This window comes from Halichoerus grypus, chromosome 3 (assembly GCF_964656455.1).
Source record: "Halichoerus grypus chromosome 3, mHalGry1.hap1.1, whole genome shotgun sequence".
Classification (NCBI taxonomy): Eukaryota; Metazoa; Chordata; class Mammalia; order Carnivora; family Phocidae; genus Halichoerus; species Halichoerus grypus.
In genome coordinates this window covers 155,579,879-155,595,571 of record NC_135714.1, presented here as the reverse complement: position 1 = coordinate 155,595,571, position 15,693 = coordinate 155,579,879, and the positions used below count along the sequence as shown (strand labels likewise).

The 15,693-nt window shown below is 43.4% G+C and overlaps 1 protein-coding gene across 4 annotated transcripts in view; it reads right to left on the bottom strand.

Moving 5' to 3' along the window:
• Positions 1-1,804: 1,804 nt before the first annotated feature.
• CCDC25 (coiled-coil domain containing 25) overlaps positions 1,805-15,693 on the bottom strand; it is a 40,829-nt gene continuing 26,940 nt past the window's right edge. For all 4 annotated transcript variants that reach the window (XM_036074082.2, XM_036074086.2, XM_036074084.2 and 1 more), the window contains 2 exons: positions 9,610-9,655; positions 1,805-5,065 (listed from right to left, as the gene is read on the bottom strand). In XM_036074082.2, coding sequence (XP_035929975.1) covers positions 5,036-5,065; positions 9,610-9,655 — 76 coding nt within the window. In that variant the 3' untranslated portion in view covers positions 1,805-5,035. The remainder of the gene's footprint in view (positions 5,066-9,609; positions 9,656-15,693) is intronic.

Here is a 15,693-nt window from a genome sequence, read left to right as displayed (position 1 = left end):
ATTGACCCTGGATTTGGCCGAGGAGCCAAAAAGGTTCAAGACTAACGGACCAGCCTTTGGCAGCTGAAAGATCCTATTCTCAGCAGCAGATCCCCGGAATCAGAAGCAAATGTTAGCCTGCTCTCTGCGAGGCAAAGTGCCGAAGCCGAAGCCAAAATACCAGCAGGAGTGCGGGCGCCTAGGCCTCAGCCAGGCAGGATGTGAAATGTCAGGCCATTAGGCTTGTATTTTTACTGCAGCGGTTACAGGATGGCGTTGATGTGGGAATGAAAACGCATGCTGACTTAGGGGAGTTTTTTGGGTTTTTTTTCCCAGTCTTAAATATCGACACCCACTCACCAGGTTCGGGAACGAGTAAACGCTACGGAAAATATTAAGGGTGAACCTTCATTTCCCCTGGCCTCCATTCCCTGGCTATCAACACGGGCAGAAAATGCCAGGTCAGTGCCAATCGGTGCATGCCAACAGCAGAGAAGTTTATTTCATCTGGCTCCGGGGCAGAACTACAGTCACAACGACTAAGGTGGGAAGTTCCTCAAGTAACTGATCCTGTGAGATCAGAAAGGCAGAGGGAGGGGCGCCTGGGTGGCTCAGATGGTTAAGCGTCTGCCTTCGGCTCAGGTCATGATCTCAGGGTCCTGGGATCGAGTCCCGCATCGGGCTCCCTGCTCAGTGCAGAGCCTGCTTCTCCCTCTCCCTATGCTTGTGCTCTTCTATCTCTCTGTCAAATAAATAAATGAAATCTTTAGAAAAAAAAAAGGCAGAGGGAAGCCATCAACGTGAGCCAGAAAAAGAGGTAAAATCTATTCTAATGATAAACCATGGGTGACACGTGCTGTGAGATAGGTATTTGTATTTGCAGTGTATTCCTGAGGCCACCAAGTAAATGCATGGACCTCTACATTTTTGGTATGAAAATTCTGGTTTCAACTTATATTCTCCGTATTAGTTTACTCAAACACTGAAATCCAAGAATTCTCATAGCTAAGGCAGTTAAAACCAAAAGGATGTAGGTACTGCCCCGACTAGTGAGAAATAGGACTCAAAAATGTCTTCTAATAATCATTGAAGAATTCAAATATGCTTTCGTGGCTGGGAGAGACACTTGAATGTTTCTGTGGCTCCCTCTACCCCAAGACCTCCCCCTGCAAACATACTCAGTTACAGAAAAAGCACCACCACAGAAGAGGTGAAACTGTAAATAACGCTGGTCCAAAGCCTCTACATTCATCAGGGATACCATTCCAGGGCCTGGGTGACTCAGTTGGTTCAACTTCTGACTTCAGTTCAGGTTATGATCTCGGGGACATGGGATCAGGTGATGAACCCAGCGTTGGCCTTCTTACTCGGCTGGGAGTCTGTTTCTCCCTCCCTCTGCCCCTCCCCCATTCATGCTCTCGTTCTCTCAAATAAATAAAATCTTAAAAAAAAAAAAAAAAGATACCATTCCAGCAAGTCTTCAGAAGTGTAGCCTCATCCTGGTCAAAATCTCAGCAGACCCCTAAGAATTCTGGAAGGCGGGGTATCAAGTTGTAAACTTCGAATACTAGTGCTCAAACATCATGGCCCTTGAGATCCAGGGTTTTTGCTTCTCTTCCTGGAATTCTCGGGCAATCTTCCCTTCACCCTAAGTTGCTCTTTTCCTCCTACTAAGGAGCAAAACTGACCGTTTGAAGGGTATCATTTCAGGCAGCCAAGAACCTCCTTCTTCCTACTCGCCTAAAAGAGGTATGCACATCCCATCAGTGAGAGACTTGGGGAAGCAAAGTGAAAAGTAAAATCACACACACACACACACACTTGATTCTACTCAAACTATAAGCTTTTATTGTATTTTACATATCATTCCTCCAGGACATGATGAATATGCAGTTGGCATCTTCTCATTTGTGAAATGAATAGCGCGCCTAAGGCCTCCTGCTGCGTGCCGGGCCCAGGTGAGCGGAGAAGAGCTCCAAGTGAAGCTGGAATGGGAGGCTGCCTGGGCGCGGGCAGTGGCCTCATTTCTGAGCTGTCACACTTACTGGATGGAGTGAGATGGGCTGCGACTGACACTTAGCTTGGAATTTCAGTTTCTAATTTTACACTTCTGATTATAGGACAGTTTGATTGTTTTATAGTCTACATTAAGATCAAAAGGTTGCCCACTCACTGGGATTTGTTATTCACAATGCTGTATTTGAAATCAAATAGAGACAAAGCAGGCTTCAATATCACAGCTCAGGAAAAACTCAGGAAAGGAAAGGTGTTCTATTTCTGTGTCCTGAGCGGTTTTCCCAGAACCTGTTCTAGCCCAGAGAACAAGGGCTTTGACTCTCAGATGCAAAGGTGGCGGGAGAGCCGGTCCCCAGCTGGAGGCCAGAGCTGAATTCTTTCTCCTCCTGCTCTGTGTATGCCTGCCACCTTCCTTCCTGAGTGGGGACACCATTGGCACTGAATAGTTTAAAGGCTCACCAAAAGCCGGGCTTCCAGAAAGAGTTAAAAGTAAAACAACAAAATAAACAAGAGCTACTGACAGGGCTCAACTAAAGCGTGCTGTAGTCCACACCTTCCAGACTCCGGTAAGCTTCCCCACGTGCGTTCCAGCACCAGCGCGGTGACGAAGCGCCCTCGCCCAAAGATCGTGACCCTAGATCAACAAAGGCCAGTAAGAAATGAATTCTAAAGCTGTAAAAGAGCTGAGCTTGTGAAGCAGATTACATAATGTGGCCCTCACTGGCATGCAGATCGGAGCAGGGAAATGAGACACAGTTAAAAAGACATACCCTCAGAATGCATGGAGTTGATCATAGGCACAGCTCCTAAATATAAGGATTTGCAATTTTCCTACAGGTAGTTTAGGAAACGTGTCACTAGCAAGAAATGAGATGGTTTCAGCGGCAACAGTGTGACCTGTGGGCACGGAACCAACGTCCTCAAGAGAAAAGGTCCTTGTTTTTTCTGGATCCACGGGCACTGGGGAAAAGACTGCCCCCCACACAGAGGCAGGGGAAATCAGCACAGAGCAGCTCAAGAAGTTCGAGAGCTAGGAATTAAACTTGGGCAATTCAGAGGAGAGGCTTTGACACTTGAAAGCAGTGTGAGGTGAGAATTAGGAGAGGTTTAAAATTCGGACCCCAGGATCTCTCACACTACACTGAACATAGACGTCTGCTCCAGAAGCTGTAACTCTACCTGCCGTAACGGCGGGCAGGGGAGTCCTTCAGAAGCGGTGGCAGGCTGAGGTAACACGGGTGAGGCCAGAGGCAAGCTCTCCCCATTCTAGATGTTGGCCACAGCGTGAAAGAAGTGCCTGTGGGCTGGGCAGGAGCCCTACCAGCTTCCACTCAATCCACAGAGGGCTTGGGAAAGGTCATCCACTTCAGCCCCCTGGGCATCTAGAGGGCAGACGCACGTGGCCACGAGGGAGGAAGAAGCTCTAGAAGCTGCCATGTTGAGCCTTGGATGGACGAGGTTTTTTATAGCCAGATCACTCCAAAACCAGCGTGGGGATGGGGATAACAAGCAAATTCTATGAGTTCATATATTAATGTCCTTCCAAATAAAAAAATGATTCTTTATTTTTACATTTCTAAAATCACAGAACTCCAGGCTGAATGTTATCTCACACACACACACACAAAAAAAAATCACTAATTTCTGGAGTCATCATATGGGAAAAATTTCCCATATCCCCTCTTCAAATCTGGCCGAGTTATGCCTCAGGGAAATTTTCCAGTTCCGCCCCACACACCGACTTGGGATAAATAGAAACACTGAGGTCGTTTAGTTTTACCCACAGTTCCAAAGTGCTCTGACAGGATAACTCTCACCGGGTTAGAATACAGTTAGGAAGAATAAAGCTGCGTGTAGAGTTCTGGGTGTGGTTAAAATGTGAATGTGTGCGCCTCCTGACCTGCGGGCTTTGTTCTCTTCTCCTTTCACTTGTTTTGTTTTGTTGCTTCCTACCGGGATTGCAACAAAAATATACCTTCTATTCAGAATCCCACTGGAGAGTAGGAGGTTCAGATGAGTAGTCCTGTTACATATTAAGTTACTGGGCCTACAACTGAGAAATCTGAACTCTGGGGATACAACTCAAAGTAAATATTGTCTCAAGGTAAATAAACAAATTACTTGGCTGGCTGGTGAAATGCTTCCTTCTAAGATCGTAACCCCAGCACGGGACGTTTGCTTTCTGCAGGTGCATCCCAAGACAAAAATCAGGTAACCTGACATCCTCAAAATGATTCAGATCATGCCTTCCTATTTCTCCCCTCAGCGCTGAGCAATAGCTCCAGAGCCTGGAAGTCGTCACGTATGTGGCTTGGGTTACTCGGCACTCAGGTAAACACTGCCACGTGCCCGACCGTGACTAACACGGACTACTTCTCTAAGCATGATGGTAACTAGGGGGGAGGCCCTTGCTCAGGGAAAGGACGCGGAAGGTGGAAGCCAGGACAAGGGGAGAGCTGAGGACAACGCTGCTAACAGACTCACACGACACCATGGGACGGGAATACTGAAGCCGGCAATCTTCTGAAAATACCACTATCACCATCAAAACCCGTAAGCTTTCTTGTTCTAGTCAGGAAATCGGGGCCAAGGGCAACGTTCGCATACATTGCTCACTGATACATTCTTCTTAACAGAAGTGAAGCTATTTTAAGAATATGAAAAAGCTTCTCAAGACATCTGTTCTCAGGGACAGACCACAGTAACAAATACTTCTCAGAGCTGGTCTGTTCTAAAGTCTATCCCAAGAACAAGGGCAGTCAACTATCATGAGGTACCAAGACATGTTTCAGCAAAAATATTTTCACTTTCCTCAAGTTATATGCTGTTTTTCAAGTCCAAATATATTATAAATATCTGATCCTTTTCCGTCGGCAAAAAAGGGAACACTTTTTTTGTTTTTTAGACTCCAACGCTGGTAATATTTGTGTAGAACGAAGGTAGAATTTTAGTTGTTTTTTTTATAACTCCAAACACAGATGAAATCAAACCGTCTGCAATTGTCCCGAAATTCACATCTTTCAAAGGTCCTTTCCTCCATTCACATGAATTCATCTGAATCATTGCCGTCCTGCAGGAAACAAAAAAGTGAAACTGTAAAAGCCTTCAAAATAAATAACTCAAAATTTTAAAAATGTACACAATTAGTCTTAAGTAACAAGCTTCCTGATGCGTAACTGCAAAGTTCAGAAAGTGAAAGTAAAAAGTAACATCATTAAATTCACTCACCACTTCTCTATCTTAAAGTAGGAACTGTTTAGACTAGCTGGATTTCTATGGCATCATTGTATGGCCTGAATCACACAGCAACAAATGACCAACAGTTTCCAAATTATGAAGTAAAGGCCCACCTGCCCTAGGACAGGATGTAACAAGTGTGACGAAAACAAAATGTGATCACTCCAACAAATACAGCAAAATATGAATCCAAACAGATCCTGCCTCAAATCCTTATGCCAAGGATGCTGCCAATAGGCAATGAGGCAAACACATTTTTGGCCTAGATTCCATTATTTTTAGCCTCAAGGTTGTCACAAGATGGGTTTTTTTTTTTTTTAAATAGGAAAAGTGATTAGGAAGCCATAGGCTAGGTACCAAGTTCAGTGGCCTGCCAAGTTTTTGATTAAAAAACCTTATATGATGGTATACAGTAGAAAGGCCCTGATTTTATTGTGTGTCTTATAGACACGTCCTAAAGACCAAGGACAAAAGTAGAGCCCCAGACTCCTTTTTGATCTATTGCATACCCTGAGAAAACGGCCCTGGATGCCAACATTCACTAAGTGTCTAAGTTTGGGACATCAGCTTGAAAACGTCACAACGTGCATATGGCACTTGCTGTAGCTTCTCTTTCCCATGGCCTGATACCGGAGCTGAGAGAGAAGGGGAGGGCTCAGGCTTCCAGGTATATATGCTCTGCTCCTCCTTAATAGCTCTTATTAAAGATGGGCCAGGAAACAGGAGATCCCAGCAGGAAACGCTGGTTTCTGAGGTCTGCTTTGATCGCTGGTTTCTTTCAGTAGTTCTCTGTGCTTTTCATCAAGGAGCACAGCGAACCGAGGCCACGGCAAAAATGCCTTAGATAATTGTATGAAGAGCAAGCTCATGTTGGTATTCTATGCACAAACCAGAACTGTGACTGCCTTAGAGTCCTACGCTGAAATCAAAGCATCAGAGATGTTCAAAGTCACCATCTATCTTGGAAGGTCAGTATTAGAACCTGAACACTGAGGTGGAAAAATGCTCTTGGACAATTTGGATTGGTGACAATGAAAGTGTGTCACTCCCGATAAAGGCTGTGAGTCAGATTTGCAGAGTGTCTGTCCCATGTGTCTGCGGATCTGTATTTGGGGATTACAGCAACTTTTAAATAGATATCTGAGACCCAAGACTTTATTTGGACAATTTAATTTTTTTTAGAGAGAAAAAGAGAGTGTGTATGAAGTGGGGCAGGGGGTGGGGAGGGGCAAAGGGAGAGGGGGAGAGAGAATCCTAAGCAGGCTCCAGCGCGGAGCCCAACGTGGGCTTCGATCCCAACACCCTGAGATCATGACCTGAGCCAAAATCAAGAGTCGGACGCTAGAACGACTGAACAACCCAGGTGCCCCTATTTGGCCAATTTTTATATTTAAGATTCCCTTTAAGAGTCAATATGTTTTTCAATATAGCAAAATAGGTTTCTTGTCATCTACCTATAAAGTGATAAACAAAATCAAATTGAAAGAACTGTTTACTGATAACAAATTAAAAGATTAGGAAGAAATTACAGATTGAAGAGGATTATTCTAAATAGGAGAGCAAGAGCTCAAAATTAAAACCAACTTCAGAGTGGAAGACTAATATTTTTCCTGATGAATTTATATAAGCCACATGAAAACTCAAGTCCTATCATATATAAACGCAGCTTTAACTGAAGATCAACTGATCATGCAGCCAAACTGGATCATAACAGGTCTGTACCCCCTTAAGAGAAGAGGGTTACAAGGAGAACGAAAACCTATTCTTTGGCAGTATGGGGGGAAAGCTGTAAGAGTCCTTCCACTGCAAGACAGAGTAAAAACTCCCAGTGCAAAACTTCCCTGGAAACATGAATCTGATTGAAATCTGGAGCTCAGGGACAGGGGAGCAAACAACAGACAGAGAGGAATGGCAGAAGAGTTAGGAGTCTTTTCGTCTATAAATCTGACTTGCTAATCCTGGAGCGTATGTATGTATGTATGTATGTATGTATGTATTTATTTATTTGACAGAGAGACACAGCAAGAGAGGGACCACAAGCAGGTGGAGTGGGGGAGGGAGAAGCAGGCTAATCCTGGAGTTTGTTTGTTTGTTTATTCATTTGTTTGTTTGACAGAGAGAGAGACAGCGAGAGAGGGACCACAAGCAGGCAGAGTGGGGGAGGGAGAAGCAGGCTTCCCGCTGAGCAGGGAGCCCAATGCGGGGCTCGATCCCAGGACCCTGAGATCATGACCCGAGCTAAAGGCAGACACCTAACGACTGAGCCACCCAGGCGCCCCGCTAATCCTGGAGCTTTCAACATCTGTCGCTACTCAGATCATGTCTGTATATTTGTATGTGTGTGTGTGTGTGTGTGTGTGTATTAATTCCAAAAGAATGTCCAAAATTTAATAATCCACAATGATGGAAATGAAAATGCCTAAGATTAACATAATCCAGGTGCCCAATTTCTGCTGGAAAGTAGCCTCTAAATCACAGAAGATTTTTAAGCAACAATAACCACAACAAAGACATTAGACTGAGGGTATGTTAAAGACTTCTGTTTAACTGTTAAGCTGTTTTAAGAGTTCCAAGAAATCTAACAGTAGTTTCCAGAAGGGATTAAATACATATCACCATTAATACTGAAACTCTGTGGGAAAAGAGCAGTTAAGGGCTGTATCGACAAGAAATTAACAATGACCATTTATATTCAGAGACTGAGGAACAACTTTCACATATATGCCCTTGTTTAAATTCTAGTGCAGACCCAGGAAGAAATTAAGTCTCCCTTCCACTGCTGATGAATACTCCTTCAGAGAGGTTAAATAACTTTATTAGGCTTATCCATGTAGTAAATGATAGCTTAGGGCTCTAACCTTCAAATTCAAGGTGTATTTAATTACATAATGCTACTCTTGAATTTTTCAAGAATAAATTACAAAGCTACATCTCTGACTCACAAAGGAGCCTCATAAATTTAGTTCTTCACAGAGACAGAAATAAGAATATTGTCCTTACTCATTTTTAGAAGGACATTAAGATATGAACAAGGTGTAAAATCCTACTAAAAACCCCCAATGATGAACTAAATATGGGGTCTGACTAGATGAGATGACCTTTAAGGGATCTTAAATTTTGTTAATTATTTCTAAGCATCTAAGGCAGTAGTGTGTAATATTATTTTCTTTGATGGTGGAAATGTTCTATTTCTGCGCTGTCCAATATGACCACTAGCCACATGTGGCTAGTATGACTGAGCAGAGTTTTTAAAGTAAACTAAATTTTAATCAAATTTAAATGGTCACACGTAATTAGTGCCTAGTATCCTGAACAACAAGATCTAAAGCATACATAGTTGCCCCCTGAACAACACGGGTTTGAACCACACGGGTCTACTTCTACACAGACCCTTTTTCAATAAATATAGTTTGGGACTGTAAAAGTATTTTCTTCTCCCTATGACTTTATGGTCTTTTCTCTAGCTTACTTTATTATGTGAATATGGTACATAATACATATGACATACAAAATATGTGTCAATCGACTGTTTATATTATGGGTAAGGCTTCTGGTCAACAGTAGGCTACCAGCAGTTAAGTTCTGGGGGAGTCAAAAGTTATATGGAGATTTTTCAACTGTGTAGGGGGTTTGGCACCCCTAACCCCCTTACTGTTCAAGGGCCAACTGTATTTGTAAACTATACTATAAAATATGCAACATAGCAAATATATCCACCCAGTTTCGATTTTCTGCAGCCTGTTACATAATAGCTAAATTGGGCTATCTCCAGCCATTTCAAAATAAATTTTGGGAAGAGAGTACTCATGGACAGTAAGTCCCTGACATAGTTCCAATAAAATAATTAGATGCTGATACTAAGAAAATTCTTTCAGTACTATAATCTGGATCTCCATTTCTCTTATCTGAGGTCCTGAGAACATGAAATCAACCAATGTGTCACTTAGGCTGCAGGTAAGATCTTGGGGTTAATACTTCCATTTTGTTTTTTAATTGAAGGTGAGAATTTTGTTTTCAGTTGTAATATAGGATCTACAGTAACATTAATGTAGAATATTAATAAGGGCCCTTCTGCATGCCACAACTAGGAAAGGGGAAATGAGGAGCAAGAACGTTCTGTTAACAGACCTGCACATCATAACAGAGCCCGATGATTTCTTTCCGTGAGGTGACCTACTTAAAAACACATTGCCCCTCTTTCCCTCTTGGCCCAGGAAAAGAGGGGCAATGCCCAATAGAATGCACTTGAGCGTATGATGGTTGCCAAATCATGTCAAGCCATCAGCAACATGTGAATCAGTACTGGCTAGTCACTCAATTATTAAAAACTCTTAATTATTTTAAGGTACAACATTAAAACAAGTAACTTGAACATACCTGATTTGAAGACATATTCTCAACTTTCATTAGTGATGAATAGCTCCTAGAAGAAAACACATTTAAAATAAGGTTATCCAGGGGCGCCTCGTTGGCTCAGTCGGTTAAGTGTCCAACTCTTGATTTTGGGTCAGGTCATGATCTCAGGGTGGTGAGATCGAGCCCCACGGTAGGCTCCGCATTGGATGTGGAGCCTGCTTAAGTCCCCCCTTCTCTAAAAATAAACAAAATAAGGCTATCCAGCCAGCAAGTATTTCATGAACATTTACCATGTACCCAACAGGGTCTTTCGGAGGAAAATATGATCCCTGCCCTCAAGGAGATTGCAACAAATACCTTTGAACAGTAAATAAGATGTGCACAGCACTTTACAGTTTAGAAAGTGCTTGCTCATACTCATTTCATGTCACTTCCACACTGTGAGGTAGGTGGCGTTATTCAGATGAAGAAACCCATCTATGGCCAAGAGCAAACAGGACTCCTTGCTGGGGGCGGACTGCCCGGACTGCAGAGGCTACAGGAACTCATGACGAGATGCACCAGCACAGGGGCAGATCCAGAGAATGGTAGGAGCAAAGGCAAAGAGATGGTATTTATAAAGACATCTCAAGTCCATTCAAGTGCAGTCCGAAGGCAAAGTAGCGGGAAATTAGGCTGGATGTGTGGGGCCCGATTATGTTGTCCTAACTGCGTGAGCTAACACAACGTGATCGGCAAGAAGCCACAATAAAAGATGGGAGCAGAAGAGAGACATACGAGATTCAGCAAGTATTTATTAAATATCTGTGAGGTGTAAAGCCCTGTGCTAAGCCTGGGTGGAGGATGAGATGGGAAGAAAACAGAACATGATGAACAAGACAAAGCCTAGCCCCAAAGAGCTTACCAGGAGAGGAGATAAGACCTATTCAGCCATAAGTCTGCAAAAAGTTCAATTAAAAATACACAAAGAGACAAACGAAAGTGAGACCATAGAACACCAGTGTTTAATCTGTAGCAGACAGAAGAGAGGGAGAAGGGAAATTAAGGCAAAGAGATGAGTTAATAGTAACAGTATTTACATTTACCATTTACCAAGTATCCTTTATTTGCTAGGACCTGTGTTCTATGCTTCATAAATTACCGCTAATCCCCCAACCACTTTATAAGGCAAGGGAGAGTCTCATGCCTACTCAAGACACAGGAGGCAGAGCGGGGGACGTTAAGGAAGTCGTGCAAGCTCTCCCAGCTAACTAGTGGAGAAGCGAGCCTCTGAATCCGCGTCAGATTCCTGAGCTCACACTCCTGCCATCATGCTCCATCCAGTCTGCTGCAATGTTCCCCCACTGAGGGCATGAATCCAGGCTGTTAACAGCTGTCCTGGTAAGAAGGGATAAATCTGAGAGGAATCAACGATGACATCAAGGTTTCTATCTTGGGTGATTTGAAGAAAATAATGCTACAGTTGAGAGAAATGGGCAAATGCTGCAAGGAAGGTGTGCTCGGTGTGGGGCATGTTGCATGTGAAGGAATGGTGAGACATCCAAGTAGAAAATACGAACTGTAGAAACGGAAAACTGAGAACGAGAGGGAAGGAGAACAGTCCCAGTTTGAGACAACCATCCGGGAGACATGTGGAGAGAGAGATTAGGCGAAGCTTGTCGGAGGACGTGGTTATCTCTAAGAAATACACAGGTAAGATGGAGAAGCTGCAAGAGCAGAAAGAGAGAGGCATGCTGAGCGCAAAGTGGGTAGAGCAGGGAATCTCAATCCTGGCTGCATTTCAAAATCGCCTAATGAAGACGGGCATCCCCGCACCGCATTCAAGAACCACTGGGTCTGAGAGCCCACTTCGATGAAAGCAACACACAGAGTTACCCTTTGTTAGGCCATGCCTGTCCTCTGAGCTCTGTCCCATTCATCCATCTGCCTATCTGACATTTTTTTGGATACCTCAAGGTATTGTCAGATTCATATGTCCCTTCACTACTCATGGTCCCACACCAGTTTGGTTCTTTCCCAGTATCCCCTGGGCCCAGAGAACGGCACCGCCATCCATTTCATCTCACACACCAGAAACCTAGCAGTCACTCTTTTCCCCTGCCCGTCCCCTCCATTCGATCTAGCTTCAAATCTTGTCATTTTACCTACAAAATCACTTCTCCCTGGTCTACTTCTCTCTACCCCTCCACAACACTCCCATATTCCAAGCTACCATCACCTGTCTTGTGGACAACTAATAGTTTTCTAATTGGCCTAGCCACCCCCCACCAGGTTCCCCTTCCATTCAGGTCAGCAAAGTGAGCTTTCCGAAGCACAAACCTTATCATACAATCCCCTGCTTAAAAGTCTTTGATGATCTCACAAAAGTCTGATGAAGGATGAAGACAAACATGACACCAACAGGCCCCGTGTGCTCGGGCACTTTGATCCATGCATCCCCTCACTCCTGGGTTCCATACATTTGGGCCTGCCTTTCTAGTCCTGGATTCTGCCTTGCTGCCTCCCACACAGAGTCTTTCTTTGCACACCCAGTTCCCTCTGCTTAGAGCCCTCTTGCCACCCATCCCCCTTTTAACCAGCAAACATAGTTCTGATCTTAGCTCAAGCATCACTGTCTCAGAGAAGCCAATCTCTGTTATTTATACATCCGCAATATATTAACCAATCTTACTCACTGCATATGCAAAGCACCGGATCACACATAAAGGGATGCAAAGATGCATATAAGTGCCTCTTTGAAGGAGTCTGCCATTAAAACGGAGAGCTACAGCATACAGAGCATTAGTTATAGAAGGCAGCAGTGTTCGTGTGTGAGGGAGAAACAAAAGAAGGTCCAATTAAAGCAGTCATTTCTACACTGGACTGTATCATCTTTTTAATCATTGGTCTTTTACCTTTTCTACATGTTGCCACTAAACTCCTCCTACAGGTCTACTTCTTCCTAACATCCTAGGACACCTATGATGGCTCCTTATCACTTACAACCTGAAATTCTGTACTACGCAAAACCTTTTAAAATCCCTCTCCGATGTGCCTAATCTTTTATTCTTTTATTTGCCTATATATGACCTTGACTCTGGCCTTGCCAACCCGTTCCTTTCTTGCCTTACAGGCAGTACGGTGCGGACCTCAGGACTCCAGACTTGAGTTAGAATTCCTGCTTTGCCCCTTACCAGCTATAACTTTCCACACATTAACCATCTTTTTTTTTTTTTTTAAGATTTTACTTATTTATTTGACAGAGAGAGACAGAGCGAGAGAGGGAACACAAGCAGGGGAGTGGGAGAGGGAGAAGCAGGCTCCCCACCGAGCAGGGAGCCCGATGCGGGGCTCGATCCCAGGACCCTAGGATCATGACCTGAGCCGAAGGCAGACGCTTAATGACTGAGCCACCCAGGCGCCCCCCACACATTAACCATCTTGCTAAACTCATCTTTGTCCCCAAATCCAGCTCAGGTTACTTGTCCAAACTGATGATCCATTCACCTGTGACTTGCCATTTTACCTGGGCCTTGTACTTGTCTGACTTCAATCACCCGAGCCTTGGTTTCAAATTTCGACCTCCCAGACTCCCAATTTTTAAATATCTCTATCTCAGGTAGCCACAGTCCCTATCTTTTTCTTTTCTGATCTGTTACTCACTTATCCTCTATTAACTACCTTTTTCTATTGTTTCTTCTGGTTTTAATATCCACATGGTGGAGCTTAATTTTGATGTTGATGTTTGTTATAATACCACAAAGCCCAAATTAGTGAATACAAGACTGAAACAGAACAGGTGAGCTTTCATTTGGATGCAACCATGCATTCCACTACAGAGATGAAACGACGCAGCCAGGACACACTGAAGGGAGCCAGGGATGCTCTTCCCTAGCACCTGCCAATAAATGATGGTGTCCACTGGGAGACTCACCAGTAACCTGTCTAAAGGATTTCTCCAAATGCCGGCTCTCTCAAACCAAATGTAGACTGAGTAGAAGCTGTTCTGCTTCTCACTCTCAAGATCACGTCTAAGACACCAACTACTCTAAAAACCTGTGTTGAATCTCTGCTATTACCTCATCTTAATGTATGGTTGCAGTGTAGCAGTCAGAGAGAGGAAGGAATGTGTGAGGAGGCTTCTTCCCTACACCCCAAACCCCATGAGCTCCTAGGCTCACAGGGCATGTGTCTAAGGAGCTAACGAGTAAGATGGGTAAGTGAGAATATGCAAAATCTAAGGAAGGGGAAATTTTTCCCAATGGTTTAGATGAAGAAAATAAATGGTGAACAGACGGTATTAATATACTGCCCTCTCAACAACCCAAATATTTCTAAAACCTGTCTAAGAGGATGTTCTTTACGTAGACCTATTTACATTATCAGATCATCACAGTTCCTGCATGCTGAGGTCAAGGAGTAAAGGCTCATCGGCAAGAGCAAGATGGAGTTCTGTCTCCAGGGGCTATCATTCCTCGCCTCGGAGCAGAAGTCGTGCCTTCCACAGGGCGGGCTGGGCTTTGTTCATCGCTGAGCTGAGGGCCGACAGAGGATCCTGACTAGAGCTCGGAGAACTTGGAGCTGGATAATGGCAATTCCATCCATTTCTTCTCCCAGTAGATATTAGAAATGAGAGGCTTATTGCCATTCTTGTTCAACAAGTTGAGAAAAGAAAGGGGACAAGAATCTAAATAATGGTTTTAGAATTGGAGGGAAGTTGGATATCTCCGGATATGAGGCTGTTGAGTATTTCTTTGCTGAAATCATCTGGAGGCATTGGGGATAACTTCTGGGATAAGAATATCTCTTGGTTTCTCTGCAGAATCCCCTTCAGACCCAAAAGTCGGTTTCTTAGGCATTCGCAGCAACTAAAGTGGACATCCCCTACCAGATGGTTCAAATAAAAGAACGAGCTGCTGGTGAAAGCTAATGAAATTGTCATTGTCAGAAAACCAAGTGAAAGACTTGAGAATGAGAAGATTCTGTAGGCCCAGCATTTGATCTCTTGGGTGGAAGAGTCAAAGACAGAAACTAAGGTGATGTATAAAGCACTACCAAGGTATAAAAACAGATTTTAAAATGGGGCAGAAGCTTAGAGCTTGTGGCTGGAACTTCACAGAAGCTGCAGGAGCCGGCACGCAAACAGGCAGGTCCCTGGTCTGTCGCTGCGTGGCTTCCCCGCGCTGCAGCCTTGCCTCTCACCCTCCCAGCTTCAGCAGCTTGGGAAAGCAAATCATTGCCGTGGCACAGGTTTCACAGAAATGAACGCATCAGCTGTTTCTGGTTTTCTGAGAGCCATGATCATTTATTAAAAAGAAAGCGTCAGGGAAAAACTGTGTAGAAAAACATGAACTAGAAAAGTGATTTTCCCATTTATTCCACTTACATTTTCCTTTTGATATTTATGGGCCAGAGCGATATAGGACAAAAATTTGTGTCTGAGAAAACAAATGGAAAAATTACAAGTGACGAGGGACAGCTTAGAAAATGGGACTGATCAGATAAATTTGCTTTTGAGGCAAAAATTTCATTCAATAACAATGAGAATTTTTTTCCCCCCATCAACTTATTTAAATATTTTATGTGTTATTGATACTATAAAAGAAAATCTGGGAGATAAGCACATCGTGTTTTAGTTTAATAAAATCAAATATACAAAATCCCCTAAATTTTACTAGTACACAGCTTGTTTTGAAGCAAAAACAAAATGCATTTTAAGATAAATTCCCGTATCTATAAATTACTTGATTCATATGGAATAAATTTTACTTTAACGCTGAATAGACTGAACAGAGGCAGAAAAGAGTGGTAATAGCGTGTTGTGAGCTTGAGAATCAGACAAGACTAGCTCTGTGACTTTGGGCAAGTTACTTAACTGTTTGTCAGGCTGTTTCCTCTTCTAGAAAATGCAGGTAATAACAATATTTGCCTCATATTGGCTATTGTTAGGATCAAATGAAATAATGGAGCTAAATATAGTACAGGGTTTGGCAGATGACAAGTGCCCAAAAACGTTAGCTATTCTTTCTTGTTAAGTTTTTAAGTAAATTAAGTGATATTATATTCCTAACATACTATGTTTCTGAACAAAATTGTTAGATCTGTAGAGGGCACAAGAAGGTACGT